The 27,515-nt window shown below is 41.6% G+C and overlaps 1 protein-coding gene across 4 annotated transcripts; it reads right to left on the reverse strand.

Annotated features, from left to right (window-relative positions):
- Positions 1-929: 929 nt before the first annotated feature.
- P4HA2 (prolyl 4-hydroxylase subunit alpha 2) lies at positions 930-27,515 on the reverse strand. 4 transcript variants are annotated; one of them, XM_057383659.1, is made up of 17 exons: positions 27,052-27,249; positions 26,248-26,351; positions 20,740-20,839; positions 18,949-19,045; positions 17,656-17,807; positions 16,089-16,226; positions 15,034-15,273; positions 13,081-13,292; positions 12,141-12,317; positions 8,598-8,668; positions 8,267-8,366; positions 7,311-7,364; positions 4,944-5,003; positions 4,810-4,875; positions 2,635-2,703; positions 2,133-2,229; positions 930-1,444 (listed from the first exon to the last, which is right to left on the reverse strand). In XM_057383659.1, exons 3-17 carry the CDS (start codon positions 20,819-20,821, stop codon positions 1,374-1,376), a joined length of 1,686 nt encoding a protein of 561 aa, XP_057239642.1. In that variant the 5' UTR covers positions 20,822-20,839; positions 26,248-26,351; positions 27,052-27,249; the 3' UTR covers positions 930-1,373. The 4 variants fall into 4 exon arrangements, with proteins under 4 accessions (XP_057239642.1, XP_057239640.1, XP_057239639.1 ...); XM_057383657.1 differs by lacking the exons at positions 4,944-5,003; positions 27,052-27,249 and adding an exon at positions 27,464-27,515; XM_057383656.1 differs by lacking the exon at positions 4,944-5,003 and having other exon boundaries at positions 27,052-27,246.

Raw genomic sequence — 27,515 nt, forward strand, 5'->3', positions numbered from 1 at the left:
ACGGCTTTAGGAACTTTCTTATGGCACCAGTTCTGGCTTTGACTTCACCTGCAGTCATCCCTAGTCCCATGAAGTCAAGCCCAAACCACAGAGGGCCAGGGAGAGATCCAAAGTCAATGCACCTGCACAGCCACATATTGGTACAATAGCCTGGTACTAAAACCAAGTTCCTGTATTTCTGAACCATTTGCCTGTTTCCCCATAATTTTTGCCTTTTTTTCCAATTAACTCTCATTTCTTCACATGTAATTCAACAAAATTAGAAAAACTAGAAATGGGACTTCCTTTCAGTCCTCCATGTGTTGGCTTGCAGCCAAGTAACATGTTAACAGAACAAAAGGGCAAAGGAGAATCACAGGGCAGGATTATTCCCAGCCTGACTGAAGGGCAAGACAAAATCCTGCTCCAGGCTACAAAASTAGACTAAGATTTGCTTGCAAAACATGCTACTGGGTTCCATAGGTGCTGAGTTCAGGTATTCCTGTGGGAAAAACAGTGTTTTGTCAGCAGATATCTGCTTTTAAAATCAGGGATCATCAAGAACATCAACATTCTTGAAAAGCTTCAGATTTTTGTAACTGTTTGTGTTAAAAACAGATAGCACCTCACAAAGTGAGAGTTAACACCACAAGAAAAGTGTTCTCCTAAGTATAAAACACTGAGACCACAGTTGCCACCGACTTAAAAACGTGCAACCTCTCTGCTCCCAGGACACATTATTGTTTCAATACACAAATCACACCTTTTCATGAACTTTCAACAGTTCTTTCTTGTGTACTGGAGTTTTAAATAAAACACTGTCCAAAACCATGATGTATTTTCTACAGGAAAAGGGCAACAAGACAACAGCCCCTYAGAGGAAAAAATAAAAGCCCACTCTTCCCTGAAACCAAGCACTGATGCACCTATTAAGGATACCAAATAGAGAATCACTTTATGGAAAAAACATTTATTCTTGCTTTAAAACTTGTGATCCATAGAAATACAATAAAATCAACATGTACACAAAACTTTTTTTTTTAAAAAAACAACTTTGGTTCAAAGAAATATTTAACATCTAAATCTTCTGAGGTACAAAAGGCACAAGACCAAGCACCCAAACAAATGGAATTGCCCACAGCACTGTTTGCACCACTACTACAGAGGAAGACTGGAGGGAGGAAGGCAGGGGAACATGGAAATAACAGCAACCAAAACACAAGGATGTGTACAATGCCATTTACTTTCTTTCACAGGTGTTACATATTTTATTACTCTTTTGTTGTAAAGTGCCAGGACTCTTGGAGAAAAAGATGGATCATTTCTTAGAAATGAACTGGAACAAACAACAGTAGAAAAGGAGACAGAAACAAAGATCTGCAGCAGGCTGGAATTCAGTCAACTTCTGTTCTCCCACAAGGTCTTAAGAATTCATTTCCTCTTTCGTGAAACCATTTGTTTGAAACTGTGGAAACAGGGAACTGGAATYAGTTATCACAATGTACCCAGTGTGGGTATCACCACAACCTGGATGGATACTTCCAGTTAAATTTCTCCGTTTGCTTATATTTCACCCAAGGGAAAATACATAGAAAGATGCAAAGGGCTGGGAAGAAAGGATCTTCCCCACAGTGCCATTCTGAAGCCARCAGTAACAGAGCAGTGTATTCTGGGGCTGGTATCACTGACAGCATGCTCTGGCATGCCAGGGTGGGAGAGGCAGGTTTGAAAATGGATAGCATGAAGCTTGAGATGCTTTCAGCAGGAAGCAGAAATTCCTCGTGTCCAGACACTCCCATTTATCTTATAAGGAACCCTCACCCTTTTGCAGCTAAAATTGCACACATTTTTGTAGGAATCTCATTCTAGCCCAGTGATAATTCAGGTCAAACTGATGCTGATACACCATACAAACCCAGTGACAGTCTTACACTTCCTGCTGCCATCATCACAATAACCTACTAGAAAAGTTACAGCTGAACAATGCAGCTGCTCAATACTTATGAAATCAATGGCAGGAAATGTCATTATGGCCAAGAGACTGGAAATGGCAACACCCAGGTTATTAAGTGCTTTTTAAAGGGGTCTGTGTATCCATGCTTTACATACATGAGCCTTCCTTCAGGTTTTGTTCCTAAAGGAGTATTACTTACCCCATTTACACCCTACTAGTACTGGACAAGCTGCATGTCTTGTTCTATAATCCCCCTCACCACTTCGGAAGAGGTTGTACCAAAACACTGCTGTTCCCTGAAAAGTGARATGAGATGTGGATTAGTCAGACCCTAGCCAGTATAATAACCAGGTTACAGCAAGGGGAGAGGGATGCCCATGGATTCAGCTGCAGGCAGCTGCAAACACTTTAACAGATCACCAGTGACAGCATGAAAAACCCTTTGTCCTGCTCTAGCTCAGCCATGTTCAGGGTACAGAGGAGCTCTACTGAGCAGTTTCCTTTGTTAAAACCAGCTGTACAGAGAAACTGCTCACTTCATACAGCACAAACAAAGGGAGATGCCCTTTAGTCTGAAGATCACTCCAGCTACAATGAAGTGCCCTTTGTCACAAAAGCTGACTTTTACATGGACTGTGCTGAGGGAGAGACAGTAACTGGAGAGGGAAGGAATAAACCCCAAACACATAAACAGACTTTACCTTCTTGGGCCATATTGCTGCMCCAAAATCTGGGAAAACTGTAGCTCCTCCAGCTTCCACATCGCTCATCTGAGAAAAGAAAGCCCACACAAGTGTCCATTCACAAGTTTTTTTACACATAGTCCCACAAGCTAAAGGGCCACAAGGCCCAAAATTTCCACTTGCACCTTTACAAGCAGCACTGATGAGGGAGGATGCACTTCAACCAGCACAAACTGCAGAGGTAGCAGTATCTGCTGTTGAAGGATTTTATTTCAGATGAAGGCTTTTGACCAGATTATGTTTGTCTAGATATATATTGCCTAGATTATATATCATCTGCTTCAATGAGCCACTAGAAGTTGTACCTGCAGTGTTAATCAGTTAATACTCTAGAACAAGAGAGAGGACTTCAGAGTAAGCTGGTTTCAAGAATTTCATTCCACTTTATGATCCAATTAGGAAAACAAGTGTCTGTTAAACCACAGATTTCCTCATAAATTGAAACCATGCCTTWGGAACTCATTTTCATAATTTAATTTATACATTTTGGTCAACCACTTCAAAAACTATACAAACTATTAGAAAGCCTCTCTTTCTGCACTGTTTCTATGCTGCTCACCAGCAGTGTTATGCAATTTCAAGTTCTTCAGGCAGCTTTAACACCTACAGCTATGTGACTCTAAAGAAAACCATGAGGCTTTATGCTTTGCCCTTCTACACTGGAATGAATTTAACTCTGTTGAATCCACCTGTAACAATGGATTCATTGAAAMTTCCAGATTTGACTCAAAACCCACCGAAGTTCCCGGAAACACTATTATTAAAAATAGGAAGTATTTTCACTGAATTCAGCAAGCTTTACATCAGATTCTAATTAAAAGAAACAAATTAGTCAGATTAAGATCCCACCAAATTTAAAAACTACTATAAATACACTCCCCAAGTCCCCACATTCCCTATTGTAACTTGGATTTCTGTTTAAAGCAGATGTTATTACCACTCTGTATCCTCTTGCTTGGTACCTACAATAAAAGGGCATAAAATGCCATAGGTGCACAGGTTTTTGCCCCTTCCAACTAGAAAGCGTGTGCATGCAGCCTTGCAAGTTAATGCCTATGTCTCAGCCACACAACCACTCTTTTTTAGTCAAGGTGTTGGTAGGTGTATGATGTGTTATGTGTTCTACATGGGACAAACAAGAGCAAATTGCCTTTGACCATGTACACCTTGCAGAGAATGCACATCATTCCTTCTAAATCAAGGTTTGTCCAGAATTCTGAGAAGCAAACAAAATACAGTCACATTTTAAAATTAAAATYTCTTTGCAGCAAAATATTTCACAGCTACCTATCTTATTCCAATGCTTGTTTTGAAGATAATTTCCCTCCTCACCATATTAAGTTGGAAGTGTTTCTGGTTCTGTTTTGAGTTGCATTTTACTCTCAAAATATGAGCTCAGCCATCAAATATTTAAAATTCTGTGACAATATACTTAAAATATATCACTCAAATATTAAACATAGAAAATGAGGTGATCCTAAAGATATAGTGAGGAAATATTGTCAGAAGACTCCTGTGAAAAGAAGGCCACTATTCACAGTGGCAGCAATGCTTAGGATTCTGGTGTACATGGTCTGTGGGCTGTATAATGCATGCAACTAATGAATCTTTCAAGTCTGCACTTGTAACCCAGTTACACCAAGTTTATCAGCTCTTCTCATCCATTTGTTGAAGCAGCAGCTGTGCCAGAGCAGCTCTGGCTTTGCCACACAGCTGAGGAAGAGGCTGACAGACCACAACATCAAGTGCTGTCAAACAGTGGTGGGAAAATGTGACTGTCTCACATTAAGTGGCTGACAGTCAAGTTCTCCAACAGCATACCACATGAGTACCCCAAGTATTTCCCTTTGAGAAATAAAGATTCTCCTGTACCCCCGTGGAATCCAATTAAGTAAAAAATTCCACAGCAGCRTGGCCAAAAGGGGAAGATGGGTCCAATATTCAAATTCGCTGCTCTGAGGTTAAACACCACCATAATTCTATGAAATCAGATAGGACAGCACCTGATGCTGCAAGAATAAGGAAATCCCTACTGCCAGATGCCAGGAAATCTCTACAAATAACCAACTGCACAAGCTGTAAACAAGATGCTGCTAAAGTTACACTCAATGCATAAAGGATCATSATACTTACATAGTTTAAAAAAGTGGCCACACGATTTCCAGTCCCTAACCGCTTGAAAGCATCTGGCTCATCTTTCTATAAAATTAAATGAGAATAACTGCAAATTTCGAGCTCCCAGACAGTAGACAGACAGAGATACTTACATAGTTAAGAAACGTCGCTAGCCTATTTCCTTCCGATTTGAGTGTGCTGTCAAAGGGTCGCTGCAACAGACAACAACTTTAACCCGGGTTCCAAACAGGCTCTCACCCAGCTCTGCAGAGATCCTCAAGCCCAGTTTAAAGAGTTGGAATAGAAAGGGGACAACTGATACAGGGCAACATTAAAGCCATCACAAGTTGCAGCCAGGGCACACAGCTGCATGCACAGAGCACTTGGATGCACCGAGGAGAAGTTGCACTGAACAATTCTGAAGGGAGAATAGAAGCAAAGCTTTCAGGGCCTGTGGCACAGATGTTATCCAAGTAAGGTCAACAACAGGCCATTATTGTTCTGGGCACTGATCCAAAGTCAACAACTGAGGTGAATACAAAAAACTAATCTTCAGAGGGCTTTAGATAACACAGATTCTTGTAAATGCAGCAMCTCAAAGAAATGCTGTCATGAGAAGAGCAAATGCATGTTTTGCCAGCRGACAAAACTATAGAGTAGTTTCAGGTGGTTGCCAGTCTAGTACTAAAGACCACATCAAAAAGGTCAAATTGTCTTTACTCTGTAAGAAACATTGAGTTTCACTKGTTGAAGCTGAGATCACACCTGGTGCCAGTGTAGAAGGAGAAAGAACATCTAGAATACCAGTGTCTTTCTTGCCTTCAAAAAAATGGAATTAGAAACTTATTTCCATTGCTAATAGTCAGGAAGTCATTCCAGTCAGGAGACATCAAGGTGCATTTTTATACACAAAAGAAATTATGTTCAACATTTCAAAAAAACAATAAATCAGTATTGAAAAAAGCAAACAGCAAGGAAAACCACAGCCACYGTGTCCAAGATGTTGTAGTTCAATCTATGTGAAGCATATTTTGATAAACACGTGGTCTTTACTGAAATGGGTTCATAAAACCCCCAAGACTTGCATATGCATATCCCCATCCAGAAAAGTCAACATAAGAAGGCTGAAATACAGGGGATTCCTTGGTTACTGCCACTGTTGTGAAACTTRGGTCCAACCATGACTTTCTGCACTTCAACAGCAAAAATCTAACTTAAACAATAAATAAAATCTCCAAGTTTTATTAGGAAGCTACTGAAGTGYCCCTATTTAAGAACTGCAAGGGAACAAAAAGCTTCAAGGCTGATCAGAAGCAGCACCTCTGTTTCAACACTGAAAAATCTGTGATGCACAGAGAGCCTGCAGGACCCAACCAAAACTGTGGCAACCTCTGCGGCTGCCTTGCCTCAGCTGACAGCAGCAGCCAAGGTTATGTTCCAAGTGGAACCCTGCCCCATCTCCTAATCCAAAAGTAAAGTCCACGCTGGCCAATTTGATGCCTGAGGTCCTTGAGTTCAAAGGCTTTGAAGAGAATTTGCTCAACTCAGGAAACGAAGCAGTCTTAAGAGGAAAATTCTCACAACAGGCCAAAGCTAACGAATACAAGCTTCCATAGTGTTGAAACTCAGATTTTTAATTTTTTTAACAGTGCTAAGTTGGGTGGCTTCAATTCTGCACTTATTGTGTTGTATATTCTGGATGCAGCAATCCCTCCTACCAGGTAAAACCACTGGGACAATCTGAATTATGCCAGATYCCATTGAAATACCACAGAAACCAAGGCATCAGATGGATTTTATATTTGAAGTTACCAGTCACCATAGCTGTACAATATGAGTAACACATCCATGAGCTGGTTTAGGGTCATTATTAAGAATCTGCTCTTCTTTTCTCCCCACTSACAGCAAACCAGAGCTGTTCTTTGCCAGGCAGAGCCCTCTAGTGCCTCACGAAGTCCCGGCACCACCACCTGCACCTCCACCTGCTGCTGGAGCACTGCCCTCAACACCAACCCAGGCAAATCTCTTCAGATCCTGCTGCTGCAGGAGTCTGCCAGAAGGGCTGTACAACCCACGAGGATTCCCATAAAGGTTGCTTTTCTGGAGGGAAGGTGGAAGGATATCTCCTCCAAAACGCTTTAAAGCACCCAGCAAAGCAGGATTTGGACAATGTAATTGAACTCGTAAGCCTAATGGAACAAGGCAGACTCAAAACCCAGGGCTTGCAGACCTCAGTTTATAAATAAAACACTGGAAAGAGCACATTAAAGTGCTGCTCCTTTAGTCTCTGTACTGTGCAAGGAAGCAGTCCCAAAGGTAAGCAGGGAGGTTTGTTCATTATCTCTTGAATTTTCAGCATCAGAGAAGGCAGTGCAAAGGCTTTTCAGAATTCATAATCCATCCATGCAACAGGCCTAGGTATGAAATGCTCGAACAGAAAACAGTTTCAAAAGTYCCCTCAAACCAAACTGTTCCCTCCTCCCCACACCCCTAAGAAATAATTGCAAGTGTGATCTTACCCTMGAAAAATCGAAGTGTGGCTCATACTGCCCTCCCATTCCATAGTTGGCAACCTACAGCAGGGGAGAAGGAGGTACATAAATACGGACTGAACTGCAAGTGACTGCTGCAGAATAGCACTTGCTCYAAGAAATCTAACACAGGCTCTGAGAAACAGCACTTTGTGGCAAAATTATTATCTATAGTACAATTAATTTCTTTTCAGATTGCCAGAAGTGAGKTACACAGATGAGAAACAACTTAAGTGCTTTTTCCTTTCATAGTTCAAGGGTTTGCACTTATCAGTACAACAGCCAATTTAACACTGAGCAGGAAGAGTTTTATCACACTCATYCTTCCTTCCTCTGAAGAGAAGATGGATGAGTGTCTGTAGCTCCCTGTGGGGAAGAACTGGACTCTGTGACACTCATGTATGATCTGCTACATACAGATGCCTCTCCAGGATCACAGAAAAGTAGCTTAAAAACACTCCTTCACTTGCTTTATGATCACATAAGATGTTTTAGTTATTCAGAGCCTATACTTAAAGTGTCTCCCAGATCATTACACAATTACCTGGTTACTGTGRATAGCCTGTAACCAACAGTATTTCAACTCAAGGAGCATAGAGGAAGAGAAACAGTGAATGGCCTAAGGTACAGCTATTCTGGCAGTGCTGTACCACTGGCACTCTTYTCCCCAACAGCCAGCCAGACATCAATTCATGAGAGACTAGAGCAGGACTACAAAAAATATTTGAGTCTTAGAAAGGTTGAACTAGGACAGAGATTGAGCTTTTGCAGACTTGAAAAACAAGCAGTAGTCATTTCCCTCAGAACAAACTGGCAAATCTCAAATTCTTGCACAAAGTTGCCTTCTATCTCTTTGATATCTCCACCCTTCTCTGCCTGGCACACACAGGGAAACCCACCCTGACCAGCAGCTAATTCCAACAGGATGAAAGCAGAGCACAAACCTGCAAGAGCTCAGCTGTTTCCACTGTTAACCCTGTGATCTGCTGCATTCGCTGATTCACCTTGGCCACAACAGGATCATCATCTTCTTCCAACCATGAGCTAAGGGAAAGATAGAAACATTATTTTACAATACCAACCACCACCACATCACACTTCCRAAGCAGAAAGATTTTTCTGCCCTTGTGAGACAGCTAGAAGAGCCATTTTCCATGCATTTGTTGGGGAAGCTTTGGTTACATGCAAAGCAGTTTAAGTTTTCAGACAGAGCAGGTAGCAGACAACAGCTGTTAAGCACAAAAACCTTAAAGCTAAATTCTTCTCTCTCCTTACCTCTTGGATACCCTGTAGCTGGCCACTGTAAGGACACCGGTTTTGGGATCACGTACTGTGGCTCGTGCCAGCTGTGCCAAAAAAAACCCAAGGGGGAAGAAACACATCAGCTACAGGGTAGAAAATTTTTCTTGCATCTCACCAAAATCAACACCTGATTTGTCCAACTTCAATATCTCACTGGATAAAAGAGCTTCAACCCAGAATATGACCTGATTTCATCCTAAAACAACACATGCAGAAACAAGTATAATCCATCACCTGCATTTGATCCTGGAAAAAGAGTCTGAGACTGAGTGCACAAGCCATGATATTCATTAAATCCATGAGCTGCTTGCTGAACAGGTTTTGAAGGCACTTTTTTAAACAGCTGGAGTCAATATTAGCAAGAGGGAACAACAACAAAAGTTAACAACATATGAAGTCCAAATTCCTGGCAAAGAGAAAATCATTGGATACTCCATGAATTTAATCAAGCTGCTCCTCATGTGGACTAAAAAACCAACCTCATTCTCAGATGTAAAATAACAAGTGAAAACTTATACAGAATGAGCTACAAATTAGAAGGCAGGCAAATCCCCAGTGGTAGAAAACTCCTGATGACAACTCTCAACATTCACATGCTCAGATTTTCCAGCTGAAAGATGCCTGGAACATCCAGCTCTGAGACAGTTTGAAATGTTATTACACAATGAAGGTAACTCTGCAAAAGCACAGCACACCTACACATTTTGAATGGGAATATCATCACACTTAGGCCACATCACCAGATTTGYTGGCAAAGCTGATGAAGTTTGCTGTGGTGTCAGAGTGACAGATGACTGCTAACAATACACCAGGTCACTTTGGTTTCATAGTTGCAGCTGAGAACAAGAACTGGGACACTCCTTTCTTTGACTGTAAGCTCGGACCACATTTAAATTTAACTCTTGCCAACCACACACACTCTAAATCATACCTCTTTTCTTCCACATAATTATAGGTCACAGAAAGCCTTTCTATTTGCATCTTCTTCAGAGCATGCAGTCATTATTTCCTTCGTTTTTTTCCCAAAAAAGTCTCCAGCCAACTTTACAATCCATGTCAGCTGTCTTGTCCCTATACAAGAGTTCTTGGCACAGCTGTTGCTGTAATTCTGACTCACTGTTATTTTGTTCCAGATTTCTCCTGGATAAATCATAACAGAAGAGYCAGGCTGAACTGAATGTTGTTCTTCACTGGTACTGGAAGCTTTGGGGATATAATTTTGCTTCCCAAACTTCATTCTGCTGCCATTTTCAAGCTAGTATATGCTTGCTTGATTTCTGCAACTAGAAGATGATCTAACTAAATCAGAACTCAAATAACCCTGATGCCTTGACATTATTCCCTATCTGCTCTGATAGGCAGGTTTTTTCATTGAAGGCACACAATCTACATCTCTGTTRGTATAAGCAACAGATAAATGTGAGGCTTCCTCTCCATGAGTGGAGAAATCAGCCCTATAAGAGGCTATTGCTTTGAATAATCATAACATGCTACATGRGTCAGAAGCTTCATTGAGTGTTTCTCAGAGTTTATGTTTAGTTTAACAAGCTCTCCACTGTTATTTCCTTCTGAAATTCTACTGAAACCCTGCAGGATGAGCTCACATAGTTATGGCTCCCCACTCCAAGCCATATCCTTGCCTGTTCAGACATTCCTGGCTTGTAGGTAACATTCAGAATTTTGGGAATATGGTTCTCATACTTTGATGGCAGACCTGCCTCAATGCTATCCACATCAGCAGAGTTAAAAATTTTCTTGACCCTCCCCAGCCAGTTCTGATAGATTGTCTGAAAAACTGGATCTATTTTTTGGAAGTGGAATAACAGTGATTGCATTTTGCAAAACAAGCACAAAAAGCAACTCAACTGCAGCTACTCCCAATCACATACAGATGTTCWTTCTCTACAAAAAGTATTGGCAAGTGTAAACTGCAGATAATGTTGAAAGRGCTTGGACTCAAAAGTAAAAATTCCTTGCAAATGCATTTTAGAATAAAGAAAGCRCTCATCTTTCTGAGCCTAAAACTGTAACACCACTTCACAGTTCTGTCAAAGCTTCTGTGTTTTCTGACTAAAATTAAGCTGTATTTATTAAGGATCATCTCACCACAGGACTTGCATTTTCCCTTCTTTCAGTAATACTGCAAAATTTAAAGTTATTCCTGCAGCTGAGCTATACASAGATTTAGAAAAAACAACTCATATGAAAATGGCTTTTTTTTTTAATTGAAAATTTTCATCTGAATCTTAAGACTATCATATTTACCTCCTCTTCTAGGGACTGATTGCAGTTCTATACTACATGGATTACATGAAAAATTCCTCTAACATTAGTAATATAAGCAAAACTCAGAGACCAAGACTTAAGACTTTCCATAAAACTTAGAATGAGAAGGAAAAATCAGAAAACAGCTTTCTCTAGACGGTGTTTTATTTGATAAAATAGATTAAGTGATATGCTTTATGTGAATGCTTCCATTTTATCTGAAGCTCTTGAAGTTTTCTACTATGAAGTAATAGGAAAAATTCTCCATTTATGGAGGTGAGAGTCCTCTCTGAGACAGGAGTGTTCAGCCAACACTTCTACATCTGGCTGGTAGTCATAGAAGTCCAGCTTCACAAACATCCCAAATTATTAATGTTCTTGGGAAGCATCAGTTTCTCAATCTGTTTCTAACTATTTATGCTTGCATTTAGAAATACTTACAGAAGGGTAATTCTTCACTGGAATTTTAGTACCATATTTCATAGCAGTAGCCTGAAGAGTGCTAAAATGAACCRTTCATCTATAAGTGAAGATTTGTTCAATTTTACTTTCTGCTCAGACCTGACAGAAATACTAAGCTGTAGCATCTACTACTATCATACTGCCATACTTTTTGCCAGAAAGGTGACAAGCAAGAAATTCCACCTCCAGAAGAAACAGAACATTAMTAGCTTTGTATGAGGTAGCTGCTTTTTTTATTGCATGCAGAGTCACTAGAAACTCACACCATGAGTAACAGGGAACACCTATGGTTTAGAACAGAAGCAGTGGATTCCAAAATACAAAAACCAAAAAAAAAACCCAAAAAAACAAAAAAAAAAAACCCTAAACCTCTAAGTATTATTCAAGCACAACTTACTCTTTTTTCTTTCCACTTCTGTTGAGATTTGGGCTTTTCAGTTAAGTTTGGCTCCACTTCAAAAGGCAAACTAAAGGCATATTGCACACCTACTCCTATCGTTCTAAGTCTGTCATTTACCTTTTCAAGCCTAGTCTCTAATTTCTTTAAAGCTTTCTAAGCCGTTTACTGAGAACTTTGCATAGTTAAGTGCAACCATGCATAAATACCTTTGGGAGCCTGGGCTTTATGGTCCTACATCACCAGGCAGTTTCGAAATCATTCCCTCCCTTTAGGCTCACAGCTGCAGAGTTTCATCTGTAGTATGAAACCAGATCTTTCAAATCCTCTGCCTAGTCCTTGCTAATAGAGATTAAAGCATGGAATTAGCAGTCATTAGAGAGAAAACTTACCTTTGGCTTAGCTAGTTGTTTGATTTTCTCAATTTCTTCATCAGACATGACATCATAGTACCGCACAATATGAGGGCTGTCCCATTCATCTTCTTCCTTAAAGGGAGCTATGAGCAGGTGAGGGTTCCTGTTTCCATCATGGTACCTACAAAACAGCCTTTTTTGTCTTCGAGGTGTCTGAAACAAAATGCCAAACAAAGCATTGTCTGCTCAAACATTTTTCTTGAACTTAAAGCAGACAAGAAAACATGAGCTTCATTCCTCTAAACATTGTAAAAGCTGTCCAGCAGATACAAGAGGTAAATAAAAGTGATTCTGCAATTTACTGCAAATAAAAAACCAAGACATCCTGTTTTAAATACCACTGAGCAGCATTTGAAACACTAACCTTTAGGAGAAYTAAATCATGATAGGTTACAGATTAAGCAAAGAACTACACAAGCAGTCAGCTGTAAAAGAAGCGTGGTTCTTATAATTAGGACTATGCAAATGAAAMAAATTGGTTCTTTTTCCCTGCACTAAGAATTAAAGCCATGTTTGTTGTGAGGTACTGGAGAACAGTTGGTCAAAACAGTCACTCCAGAAGAACAGGGCTAAGATGCAAAAGGGAAGGAATAATGTGATCCCCTAAGKGTGGCAAAGCATTATCAGCTCTCAGGGGAAAAAGCCTCCCTCTGTATCTGTACAGCTGACTTTGAAAAAGCTGAGTAGACAGACTGAGGGAAATCAATTTTCAACAATCTTTAAGAGGTCCAGCTAAGAGCTGTTTGTGTGCAACTGCTAAAGATGGAGAAGCTGTGATAAATGGTACCAATCCCAACCTGGACAGAAATATAATTTTTTTCTTAAAAGACAGCTTCACAGAAGTAAAAACCATGTCTCACCAAGCTTGACCATCCTTATGCAAAGGCAGCATAGTCAGGAAATTCTTGTCTCTTACCATTTTCACCCCTTCACCTCTGCAAAGGGCCTCATAGATATCACGCTCTGGCAAGTAGTCAAGAGGCCTCTCATAGGCTCCACCTTGCACCACGGCTTCTGTGGTTGTCACAGTCTTGTTAAYTGACTTTTCTTTCTCCTTCTCCTCTCTTTCCTTCTCCAGTAGCTTCTCGAAGTACCTCAGATTACTGCCTGCTCTCTCATGAGTGCTGTCTTCACCGGGAGAAAAAACAGACAGAAMCGGTGATTTTAGCAAACTCAGGAACTGCTGGTACAAACCAGTCCCTGTATCAAAACAGCAATAATTCTTCCCTTCCTAAAGTATTATCAGGCAAACAAAGGCACTGCCTTCAGTCTGCACTGAAAATCAACACTGGGAAGTTTCTGTGTTCGCAAAGGAGAGGTAGGCACAGCACACAAGAGAATCCTTTCTGGAAGAACTCATCACAGAACCTGCATCCCAAGAAAAAGGGTAGAAGCTTTTTTTCTTCACATTCCTCCTTTTCTCTCTCCTCCAACTTCTCTGACCAGTTCAACCCAAGAGGAGCAGATCACAGAGCTCATGAGGTAGCCCAAGGTAGCCCACTTGCTGCACCCCTCCTCTTCACCRTGCTCCTCTCACCCACACTGCACAAGCACACTTTAACCAAGGACTGTGATGGAGTMCAGCCACAGTCTTCATGGGCAAAAATTTCTCTCAGGATGGGAAGCTCTGAGCTGTTTGTTACCACGTTAAGCCCACCTTRCAGCATCCATCTGTAGCTCTAACAGATTTATATGGGAAGGAGCCTGGATCCCTGGCATCTTCAGACATATTAAGTGATTTATTAATGATGTTGGTACGAATCAATAAACCTCATCAGTAGAGYTTTACTCCAGATAACTAAGAAGGAACAATTCCTTGTTCACTGTGGTTCTGCATGCTACCACTTAGAAGAGTTTCTTTCCATTCTGGCCTTCCCAATCTTATTGTGTTTACCTCATGGAACCAACCCCAGGGCTCACTGCAGTCACCACTCATTAGAGCACAGGGTAATAGTGGCCAGATAAGGAAGCTGAGCCCAGAGCAGAGGAAGCTGCTGCTCCCAGGGGGGACTGCCAAGTGTGTTCCACTGTTTGCTGCTGATAAGGATTTGCATTCTGCTATCAATGCTAAATCCCACTGCAGAGGGATCTAGATTCAATACATATTCATACTCCTGCAAATTTTAATTTAAGAATTCCAGTGTCCATCCAAATTAGGCTAATAGATATTTTTCAATAGGAAAAATATCCGCCCCGCTCTCAGGATGCTGCTAATATCTAAACTAAGAACTAAGAACCACAGCTCATTAAAAAAAAAAACCGAATACCTAGCACAGTAAATGTTAACTCTAATTGAGGAGGAYAGACCTTTCCAATGCAGGAAGTAGGCAAAGCTGAATAGGAAGCAATGCTTATTTGCTTACTCATGGGCAAGCTAGAAACAGCTCAGAAATAAAAGGAAGTTCTAAGGAACTCAATCTGTTCTGAACATTCAGAATTAAATACTGTAAGATCTCAGGCAAAGTATTCTTCCAGCATCCTAGAATACCTGCACTGAGGAATAAAGAGGCATATATGAAGTCTACAGAAGGTGCAGCTCTGTCTAAGTCTGTGGTAGCCTTGATCTCCACTTAAGACAAGCAAGGCTTTAACCACTGCCAAACACAGCGCCTCAGTGCACTGCAGCAAAGCACACAGGTACTGCAGTGAGGCACACTGGGGCCTTGGGTAACAGCAGCACAGACCATGAGACAGCTTGTTAAAGACACTTCATGTATAAATAGACTTCTTTTTTCCAGGATCCACATTTACTAGAAGTCATCTGTCAGGATATCCTTCCAGTCAGCTCACCAATGTGGATGAGCCATAACTGTTGTCACCTCTGCTGCTGGCCACTCCCCAGCTAAAATAACATGATCTTTGTTCTTACCGAGGGATATCAGCCGTCTGGTGAGCTCCATGGCTCTGTGCAAATCCCCAAACTGGAAAACAGCATAGCTGAGATAATCTAGGATCTCTACTTTGCTGACTGTTGTATCCTCCCCCTCATCGTGCTGTTTCAAGGCCTGCTCCATCCAGAGCACAGTGTGGTAATAGTCCCCATCATTGTAGGCAGTCTTCCCCATGCCAAAGCAGTCACCAACTGTCAGGGAGGATCTRTATTTTGTTCCTAAAAACAAAAAGATAGCTTGGAGCAATCCACACAGAAGCACCTTTGCCTTAAATACATGGGACACATTGAGAAGTACCTGTAAATACACACTTTTATCGTCCAAAAATGCTTCTAAGAAACAATGCTTTGACAATATTTTAGGTTCAGTACTAAAATGATCACTATCACAATTAAATAGTAAATTCTGTCTTAATTTTATTTTAATTCATTCCTTTGGAAATAAAGAGAGGTTTAACAGAAGTTACAGTGTTAAGCTATTGTGTTTTCTGTTGCAGACAAAGGAGGAGCAGACTAACACCTTACCAGATTTCACCTGACTTACAGATTAACACTGTTCAATGATCACAGAGGCCTGAGCCAAGCACAGCCAGCTTGTTTCTCTGTATTTGTGCATAAACTACCTGATATTTATTTAGACAAACTGAGTGTCCATTTGAGYGTGACTGCGCTGATTGCCAATTGCTCCAGGTCAGAAGATGCACAGATAAGAGTTAAAATTCAGTTAATTATTAGTGGTTATTAACACTAAAAATAACTAAAAACATTGTGTCAGCCTCATCTACCACCCCTAAAGCCTATTCAGTTTGTAAACAGCATGCTGGTAACCACCATAGCCTGTTTCAGAAGGTTTCTCAGCAGCAGCAACACTCATCAGGACTCAGCTAATAAACAGCCATCCCAGTATCTAACCTTTCTGAAACATCTCTGTGGCAAAAACAGTTAAYCCTCACTTCATAAAGGACTTTTAGACAGAGTTTGAGGATGTTACCATTTCCTTCCTGTTCAAGCAGAGGAAAGCTTGGTGCACTTACCTGGCAAGCTCCCCCGGGAGAGGGTTTCAGGATCCAGTTTATAGGTGTCCTGCAGCCKCATCAGAGCCTTTGCTGCTCCAGTCTCATCTTCTTCAGTTGGGAAAAACTGACGCTGGATTGTGAGATTTGCAATAAAACCTTTGCAGTGAAAGGGAAAGATGTTACTTTCAGAGCTTGAATAAAAATCAGTACAAGATTAACATAGAAGACGAAACATCTGCTCTGGCTTGAGARTTGAATTTCAAGCAATCCAGATTTAAAGCCTCTTATTAGGCTCAAAAGTTATAAACATTGTTTTCTGTCCCATTTTAAGAAATACAGCTCATGAGCAAAAAATAAAGGATAAATATGCTAAATAAATAAGCTAAACTCCTCAGTTTTCTGGTGCCACACAATTAYTGATGTACGAAGTGAATCTAATGATCTTCATTTTCCTGTCATGTCTCTTCCCAATATGAAAACTTAACAGCTTTCATCAAATCTCCTGCAATATCCCCAGGGACAACTGATTTTAGATTGGAGTACTGGTCAATGATCTCCAACTCTGTTCCAACCTGTAAAGCCACAAGAGCTTTTCAAGCCACAGTTTCAGGGACAGAGACTCTAATCCAGCATTCCTTCACTAGGCTAGTGAGAGGCTTAAAGTAAAAGCAGGTGATATTCAGAAATAAAATAAAATGCACTAGGTAAATTTATCAAGGTTATACAGCAGGTTGGTTGGGCAGAAGAGGAAACCATCAGCTGAAGGAAAACARCCCAACCATTTCCAGTCATACAGCAAGCAGAACTGGAAAAATAAGCCTTTAGAAAAAGAATTAGTGACAGAAGTATTCAATAAAATTGAGTATTTTGTTTCCATTTAGGATGACTATTCCAAAAGGCAATAAAAGCCTTGTCTGGAAAAACCTTCCAAGTACCTAAACTTTAGCATATGCAGAATAGAAAGGGAAAACATGCAGTGTTCTGTCTGAAAAACATAACCACCTCTCYCTCACTTTCCAGGAGTCCAGCAAAAATAAACCTCCACTTAAAAAAAAAGCTGCCTGAATTTGCTTCCACAGACACTCAACAATGATGCAAACCTAAGGATTAGTACTGGAAGCATTAGATTTAGAAGGATAGGTTCAAAGACTGTAACTGTAAATTATTCTGTTTCCAACAAACTGCCTACAGCATGTGCCAACTCTTGATGCTGGGGCTGGTACAAATTCCTTCACCAATTCAATATTTGATTCTTAATCTTATTTACTGATCAACATGGTCAAAAACCAATGATCATCAAGACCAGGAACAGACTGGGAAAGCAGATGAAGCAGTTTATATACAAGGGRACATAACACTCAACAGTTCCCACCACAGTTTTAACTATCCCATTCTCAACAGATTGAGTCTTGACTGAGATGTGTTTCAGTTGCAAATTTCACTCACTTGGGTAATCAGCACACAGGAGGCAAGCTATGAGTTGTTATTCAAACAAACTTGGCAACTATATTTAAACCACAGCCAAGCTTGTGGTTTTCCAGAACACAAGGTTGTCTCCCGACAGCAGTCCCCTGTAGCTCCTTACCATTTGTTGTATCCTGAAGAACCAGGTTTTCCAATTCCAGCCAGTCAGTATTCAAACGCTTCACGAGCTTRTATGCATTTACAGGGTGTGCCAGATACCCTTCTGGATCAGAGGCTGATTTGCTGGTCAGTACCTCCATTTTTTCAGCCCAGCTGGAATGAGAATGTGCGCTTCAGCCTCAGAACAATTTATGAATGCATGTCTTCCTTCTTAAATTTTTCAAATGACATATATAGATCAAATTATTGCCACTTTTACTATCAAAACTGGCTTTCAACCTTTCAACTTCACAAGGATAAAGTGGAGGGTTTTTAATTACAATAGTCTCAAAGGGAAAATATTTCCCTGCTTAGTATTTTAAACCTCACTACAGGCAGACATGCATCTCAGTTGCAGTGAGTCTTTAAAATACCAGCTTATACATAGATTGMACAGATATTCTCAGTACCAATACTTGAAGATGAGACTGCTTTGCCTCCAAAGGGCAGCTTTTCAAGAAAAGAACATTGTGTATATGTGACCAGAATTCCTAACATTTCACTGCTCCATAGCTCCATTCTGACCCTACCCTCGCAAAGGGAGACCAGATTGACACAAAGAGCCCCAAGTTCAGAAGTTCTTTGGTGGAAAGCATGACTCCTTCTAGAGACACTTGACTCTTCTGAACCAGAACCTCGTTTAGATTATGGTGTCACACCCTGGTAGATATTGCTTTGGTTAGACAAACATTAACAATCTCCCTAAGAGACAAAGTATCAGTTGTCAGCAAGAGCCTTTCAAGTGATCCCAACAGTCAGGACACCACCAGATGTGCTGCAGCCACATCAGCAGCTGAAGAGAACAAGGCAAGAGAACTGCTCTGAGGGCAAAGCCAACATGGGAAGGAATCCAGGGGTTTGGTAAATGCCATACTGGGCTGTTGTAAGCAGGGCTGATGGCATGAAACAACAGGCAGCASGGAGCACTGGCACACAGAGGCATTCAGCTCTCATGACAAGACTCTGATATCAGTGTCCTCTCTACAGGGGTCCTGTGATGGCACAAGGARAAGGCAAAGTGTGTAGAGCCCAGCAGAGGGCCATTTCTAAAGAAGAAAATTCTAAATTTTATCTGAAGCAGGGACCCCTCCTTGCAGGTTAATGGGAATTAACTWAGTAGCTGTGCTCTCACTGTGATTATCTACTGAGGGAACACCAACAAGATCTGGCAGCAGAGTGGTGACAGAGAGGTAGGGTGTGACTGAACACAAATGAGCCATTTTGTCAACTTCATTACACAAATCTCCTCCCTTACCTTTTAATCTGAGAGAGCTTGTTCTCTTCTGCTCGGATATATTCCTTTAAAGATTGTACCAAGTCCTTCTCCGCATAAATCAGGTCTGTCATTTGACCTAAAAAGAGAGTAGGAGCAAATATTCATCAGASCTAAAAAAAGTAACAATTCCCAAGTGCACAGAAGACAAACCCCAAGTGCTCCAGGGCTATTAAAACCACCACAAACAACAGACAGATTAAGGGTGCGCACTTCAATGCCTGTAAACCAACAAAAGCTATTAGACACACAGGCCTGGCATTCAAATACTTCAGGGGGCTTTTRAAGTCCCAGCTTGGACAGTTCATGTAGCTTTGCTGTGACCCTCCCACAGCTTCTGAATTACTTTTAAAATTACAAGTGCATGCAAGACAACCAAAAGAAAGGTTTGACACTCATATAGCTATGGAGCAAAAGCAACAAAAGATCCAAAAGTTGCCAAAGCATCTGTTCTACRTATGGATACAGATTAGGTCACACTAACAAATTATTGCAATTACTGGCATCATTTAAAGTTACAGCTTTACAATATGGGTAACTGTGGAAACACAACCTAACATTAAGCAGAGAGGAATTTCAGACTAATGTTCATAGACTCACACACACACTCGCCTGAGTAGCATTAGTGGAAATTGCTAAGATGTCAGGCCTAATTGCTATGACAAATTTTGCTTTTCAAAGCCCAAACTGAAAGGGCATGATGAGATTTATAAATGYAACCACAACTTTAGCTCCAACATTCCAAAGTAATTATGAATGAGGCMTGATTAAGCAGATAGAAGGCAGCAGGCGGTGCTATTTTCAGAGTTAAGAAAAGCTCAGAAATAGRTAAGTGTAAAGAGAAGGTGATCCTTCATGGAAGCTTTGTATAAAACGTCACTTAACTTAGAAAAATCAGAAGCAAATAATATACATGAAGTTAAACATTGTTCAGCCAGCCCGGGGGCATGTGAGGATGTTGGCAGTGGGACACCACTGCTGAGCTCCGGCTGAGCAGCTCCACACACAACAACCCACCAGGAGCTCTGAGCTCTGCCATTCACAAACAGCTCCACTGACTCTAAGGACATTCTGGAGAGCAGCCAGTGGTTGTTAATCAGCCTCTAATGCCCTTATGGAGGGGAAGTCCCCACACTGCTCGGCAGGAAAACATTAGACCAATTAACAGCAGAAAACTCAGCTTGTGCTTATTTTGAGGCTCTACCACAATCATACATGGTTGTATCCTATTAGAAYACAGGAACTAAGTTGTCATAAAAATCACCTTATTTTTCAGATCTGTAACAATCTAAATTCTTTAGGATTTACTCAGGCCTAACAAAACACACAATGTAAGGGAGTTATAAWTTTTTTCTTTTGACACCTAACTCCAGCTTTTTGAGAAGACAGGAGATTTCAGGTCCTGTGAAAAAAAAAATTCACATATTCACCACTTCAATTATTTTCATAAACCAAATTCAGGACCAAGCTTTATAGCATAAGGTGGTACTCTGTTCAAGGTGACAACAGATGCACAAATCCTAACAGAACACAGGTCCCATACTATTTTACTGACAGARGCCCTAGTGAAACTTGAATCGTGTTGGTCACAGTGTTCCAAGTCAACCAACTGCAAACAAATTGCACTGATGCTGCAGAAAAGCAAYTTTTCCTAATAGAGACAATGTTGGCAAGGGCCACATGAAGAAAGCCATAAGCTTCAACTGATAGCTTTAACAGTTGTGGCAATCATGTTAACCACATCACAACATTGTGCACTGGTTCTTTCCATACCTATGGAGGTGAAGAACTCTGCTTCTGTGTGCCAGATCAGGAAAACACARGTGAAGAACACCAACTGCAGCCAGGGCTTCATCTTCCAGACTGYTCAAACCTGTAACAAATTAAAAGGAAAAGGAGGAATTAAAATAATGAACTTATTTGTGGGAAAACAAGCCAAGGCATCAATCTTCAGTCATTTCACCCTCATGAAAATTATTTTGGTTCTTGAAAGACTGGATTTTAATTAGTAAAGCTTGAAAAAAGTCTCCTTCAACCACAGGAGCTGTTATATAACAGTCTCAAATGCTCTCTTGCATATTTTTTTTTGAATTTACATGGAAGAGACTGGAAAGCCCACATGAGAACAGTAAAGGAAACAATATATTGTCCAATGAGACAGTGAGAACAAGCTCTTTTGCAAGAGTAGCTCAATGCCTTCCATGTCACACAACTAGACCTGGAAAATATGAGACCCACAAAATAGCATTATATTCCAATAATAACAAAAGTCTAAATTAAATAGTTTTACAGCATTCTATAAAACTCAGTTATTTAAAAACTGTCTAGAAACACAAAYAGTGAGAAAGCCAAACAGAGAAATAGAACATTTTGTAGTGTGGAAGTGGCAGCAACAGTTGGAAAAGTTGAAAGTGAAATTTCCAGCTCTGCTTATTCAAGATGCATCATCTCAGCATATTGGCCTCTGGGCACAGCCCTTATGACTTCTGTATTTCAAAGGCTGTGCCACTTTAGAAACCCAGCCCCAGAGACAGATGTTGACAGCAGATTGCTCCACTTCTAAAAGCACAGCCTGAGGGCATGGGAGGAAAGCCAGTCTGGGCAGACAGGGTCAAGGGAAGCAAGGGATGCAAGGGGCACACAGGAGAGCCTCGTGGGAGATGTGATGACCAGGAACACCACAGATCACTCCAGAGCTGCTGCCCACCAAGCAGGGACAGACACAAAGCCAGCCTCGTGTGGGAGCACTGCTGCCCAAATGTGCAGCTCTTGGCATGCCCGTGCACAGCATCAAAAGGGAGGGGACAACTCTCCAACTTAACTCAGGAAGCAATTATTTCATTTTCCTACTCAATGTAACTGGGCAAACTGTTGGCTCAAACTGACCATGTGCAACCTACTCTAATCCCAAATACAGTAAAAATGCATCTATTGGGGMAAAATAGAATCAACCTGATGAGAAAGGGGAATGGAGGGGAGAAAGGAAGGGAACATACATGGAATGTCCTGGAATTTCAAGCAATGCAGCAAATAGGAAAGAATCAAGATAATTCAGCAATAATTCTAATTCATTCCCTTGGGCTCCACACATCTGCCTCCAAAAGATGAAATTGCCACAAGGCAAAAGATGAAAAGTGGATATTGCCCTCTTTTCCTTGGATTTTCAAGTCCACAGCACAACAGAAGACCTCACTCTCAGCTGAGCTCACCAATGCCATGGACACAAACACCAAACACACCCTCTGTGACACCACCTTCACTAAGAACATTAGAAATAGCTCTGTCCTCTGCTGTATATCACATGGCAAGAAGATTATTTTAAATTTATTCTTCTGATTGTTTTAGAAGACTACACAAGGAATCAGAATAATTTACCACAACAGTTTRCAAGCATGAGTAAGCAGGAAAATGTCTCACAGCATCATAATAAGTCTTCTTTCCCTTTTCTGCTTCTCACCCCCCTGCAAACCACATATTCCCAAACTGCTTGTTTAAGTTAGTTCAGAACTAGTACATGGGTAATCTGAGAAATGAGTAAAGCTGAGTGAATAGTGCCATGCAGAGGTCTGCCAATACTAGGAGACACAGTAAATGATATAGCAGAAAGCCCAGCAAGTCAAAAGCACTTGGGAAGTACATTAATTTGAATATATTAARCCTCTTCTGTCCATCTGAATAGTCTGTCATCATTTAACAGASTGGTTTTTTGGATGCACAACATAAAGCCTGGGAGAACAATTACAAGTGAATRTTCCAGTTAAAACACCACAATTCTACATTCTCCTGCACCTCCTCACCATGTTTTCTCATGGCTGAGGATATCTGCCAAGAAGCACACTTACTACAGCTAGCAGCTTGTCTTTATAGCAGATCTTTAACAGCTTTACCATCCTACTCAGTTTTACTTGAGTCAATAACAGAGACCTCAGTAAACAGAGAAAGCAGCTCTTGCTCGAACAAGCAGGACACCTGGCTGCAGGGTTCGCAGATTGTTTGTACACATTCTTTTCACAGCTGTTACTGGGAAAACCAGCACAAATAATGAATTACAGGAGGCTGAAAAACCACAGTCTTGGCCGGCAGGAGTGTGTGTGCACAGCCACACGTACATGTGCCCACCCCACACCAGCTGAACCATCTGCTAACAAAGAGGGCAAGAGGGGCAGAAGGGGCAGGAACAGSTCTTGCCTCAATAATGGAGAAGTGTTTCTAAAGCCAGTGTGTTTTATTCAAACAGAAATGCCAGACAATCAGCCTGTGTAGGACAAATACTGCCTATATTCCTGCCTATATTTTTTACTTCTTTACAGTACAAGACCTCAATGAATCATTACTCCCACTGGAAAGAGTGCTGTCAGGCTCAGGGAACACTGGCAGAAGGAAAACAGGTTCTTCTAGATGAAATACACCAGGATGGAATTTTTCTCCACAAGTTACACTGAATTCTTTATTAAATAAGCTTTCWAAAAAACTCATAGTCAACAAGATATAAAAATACAGACCTGATCTATCAAAGGGAAGTTGCCTGTACATCTACCATGGTTCTCAGTTCTTCACTCACTCTGAATTTCATACCCAGTCACAGGGGAGTCAGGCCAGCTCCCACATGAGCCAAAAGGGAGGACTCTTTTCAGGTCAGAAGAGGAAACAAACACCTATTACTAATTCAGTGCCTTTAGAACTCAACTTCTGATCAAACTGATATGCTACAGTCTCCTTTGTTCAGCACAGAACAAGAGTCCTCCAGYTGCCTGACAGCCTAACTAAAAACAGGGACAAAAAAAGCAAGTCCTTCATCCAGCTCCAAATTTGCACAGACTTCTCATGCAAGAGAATTAAGYAGAACCAACATAAGATCAATCTGTGCAACATAAAGAATAAAAATCATGCCCTTTATTGTGGCAAATTAGGCCAGAGTGTGACTTCTACTCACAGCCTCACTTCTACTACACCCTTTTTCTGAACCCCAGAAAAAAAAACAAAACACAAACCAGTGTTCCTCCACTCCAAATTTAGAGGAGACAACACTCCCTTTGCTATGGGGCTTCTCTTGGGGAGATGGGGAACTGGGGTGTGATGTAACTGCTCCAAAGTGCTACCAGCAAAAGTCACCTCTTTCCAAAAACTAGGTGGGGAAAAATTYTTTCAGAGCATACAGCAATGGYTTCTTCTAAGTAATTAAGGCAGAGWAATGCTCTCTGTTTTGGTTCCATGCTTACAGACCCAGATTTTGCTACAGAGGAATAAAGCTTATGAAACAAAGTATCACAACTAGATACTGTCAACAYCTGATTAGGATACCATTTTTTTCTGAACTAGTGGAACACAACATACAAGCTGATGACACGAGTGAGGGTTACAGCCTGTCTCTTCCGTGTTTGCTTGTGCTATTAAAGACACCTGGAAAACCACTCTGCAAACAGCTGCTCTCACATGTGTCTACATTTAAAATATCATGGTGAAATCTGACAAGCAAATCACTACCTCAAGGTCACCTCAGGCCACTGATGAGTTCTTGAGGCTCTGAARTTTTGTCCATCCTCAAACAGCAATTTGAGGTTGGGCTCTTGGATGAGACAGGTCTGCTTGGGGCTCCTCCAAATGCCACTGTTTTCCACCCTGCCTTATTGCTTGCAGACACAGTGCTGCGGATGGTTTCATCCTGTTCCCCTCCACAAACAATGGAGCTTCAAAAGTCGGCAACAACCTGCTATCAGTACTGATGGCTGCAGATAAGGGTAAAGATATCCAAGTGGAAAATGGTATAAACAAAAACCTGCAAGGTTGCTTACTTATTAAGTGCCAAAAGACAGGCTTAATTGCAAACAGATTTTCAAGATGTTGCCAAGGAGGAGCCTCTCTCAATACAACCAAGAAAAGCAGCCATAAAACCATCCACTTGCAGCAGTACTTCAAATTTTGCATATTAGCCTGACGCAAGATAGCAGCTATACAACTATTTAGAGATGATTAAATACTAAGGAAAGAATCATTTTATCCCGAGAAAAAAACCTACACCATTGGCTGAAGACTTTGAAACAAGTAATTCAGAGCTGMAATTCATTATCCACATGAACTCAGATGTACCAGTGTTCAACCCAGCTCCTTCCTTCAGAGCACATTGGCTTTACTGCTTAAAGCAGCATATGCCAACATCACCACCTTTCTTTACAAAGGATTTTAATATGCATCTGAAAACAATTATAATTGCCTAGCAAAAACACCAAYATGATTGCCTTGTGTTTCTCAAGGCAAGCCAAAAGAAAATGAGGAAAAGTTGTTTACTTGAAAGGACACAGCACATTCATGMAACACTGCTGGCAATACTTTTTACATGAAATAAATTACAACCACCTTAGAAGCTATAGTCATCTTGATTAGCTTTCAACAGTTTTTTTAAGTCATAGCAAAGAATGCTTCTTCMACATTCCAGTAGATGACAAAACTGATGCAAGTCTAAGGCACAGCAAATCTACCTGAATCATACTCTGCAATCTCTGCCTATATGATGCAGCCTGAAGCCAAAGACCACAGTCGCAGTGAAGACAAAAAGACTGAGCTTTTTCCACTACAGCTAATTTTTTCAGCATTAATACTTCAACTGTATTTTACTGTGCAAAGGCCTTAACTTTAGTATCTCATCATACTTAACATAACTTGACATAATTTGCCATTTGTTCATATAAAGCATTAAAAATATCTTCCTGTTCAGAAATGAGGGGTTCTTCATATTAAAAGATCTACCATTAGAGAAATGTTTATTTGAATTAAGTTTAATTAAAACCAGGCACTATCTCAAAGATTATCATTATCTCAGGGGCTGACTCTATTCTAACATCACCCTAGAACGTGACCCCTTCCACACTCCATGTTCTCATGTCTCTGACATATAGAAAACCATGCACAAAAATCAGAACTAGTCATAGGAAAAGTATCTATGTTTACAGCTTGTTTCTTTGGAAGTTTGCCAATGTGCACAGCATGGAAATTATAAACAGATTGGATTCCTGACTTAAACCTCCACTGAAAAACTTCTTACATGAATTGGTAAACCCTGCTCCCTCTGCTGTTACTCTCTTTGAAATACATAATTCCTGCACTGCTTCCCAAAGTATGATTAGTCACATTAGAAAATTGAATCCCAAGAAATGACAGCATTAGCAAGAAGCCACATTCTTGTCTGTCAGGGTCACAGCAGTGCCAATTTACAAGTACAGAATAACGTTCTGCTTGTGAAGTATGAGTGACAGTTATTAATTGCTACATATATTCACAACATACCTGTGGGATTATTTCCAAGTTCCTTAATGCCAGAAAGATGAAGTATTGCCCGTGTAAAGATGGCCACAGTGGCCTTTCAGCTCCACTCCACCCTCACAGAGCACCTATAAAATTAAAGAGCAAGAGATTAAGTTATAAAAACGTTTTCTGGAGAAGACTACCTTACTGTTGAGGAAGAGGGATGATTATTGGCTAGAAACACCAAACATCGCAAAGTCAGACAGTTCCAAAAATAGTCTTTATTTACACATCCTCTCCCCTTGCTTCCAGGTTACAAGGACATTCTTTGCTGCCTGAAATAAAATTATTCCTGTCTGGTCAAAGGCATGTTTTGCCACAGTATGACATGCCAAGCTTCTGTGCCCCAGCTGAGCTGTGACAACACTTAGCTAGTGCCTTCAGCTTTCACACCGGCTGCTCTCCACTGCCTTTGCACAGTCTTATCCACCGAGGCTTCGGTCGCTGCATCCTACAGGTCACACACAGCTGCCCGAGCTCTGCTGGCCCCAGCTCAGCTGCACATCTGTGCAGGGACAGGCTTTTTTGGAAAACAGAGCTCAGAGGAAAACAAAATGAGACGTGAGCAGTGCAAGCGGGGTTTGAACACCTTTACGAAGCTCAAGGCATCGCTTGCTCAGTGCTGAGCCTAGGGCAGGCAGGGAACACACACAGCCGGTTCATGCAGCTGGCACAGTCAGCTGGCAGTCATTTACCGGGAATGCCGGGGCTATCAAACCCAAACAGCGCGGAGAAGGGGAACCAGCCCTTCCACGGTTTTCGCGACGACACCTCTACCACACTCACACAGAGCCGCGATGTTCAGCGACACCACCGTCCCGCCGAGCCCAGAGCCCGGCCCGGGGCAGCACCGAGGGGCTGCCGAGCCCAACGCACCGCGGGGCGCTGCACCGGCACAGCCGCCCGGGACACGCCGACCCCCAGCACCAGAGCGAGACCCCGAACGAGGATTTAAGGATCCCGGGCAAGGATTCAACCGCGGSGTGCCGAGGCTGAACAGCCTTCAGTGCGCTCGGACCGCGCTCACGGCTCCCCACAGCGCCCCTGAGGAGCCCGGCAGCGGGACCCCTGAGGGTCCCGGAGGGCTGCGGCAGCGGGCACAGCCTGTTACGGGCAGCAGCCGCCCTCAGTGCAGACCCGGCCGCACCGGCACCGAGAGCCCAGCCCCGTCCCCTCACCGTACACCGTGCCCGCTCACCGCCGCCGCCGCTCCCGCCGCCCGTTCTAGAAGCGCCCCGGCCCTTCCAGCC

This window comes from Malurus melanocephalus, unplaced genomic scaffold (assembly GCF_030028575.1).
Source record: "Malurus melanocephalus ecotype Western Australia unplaced genomic scaffold, MMel_1.1 scaffold_650, whole genome shotgun sequence".
In the NCBI taxonomy this organism is placed as follows: Eukaryota; Metazoa; Chordata; class Aves; order Passeriformes; family Maluridae; genus Malurus; species Malurus melanocephalus.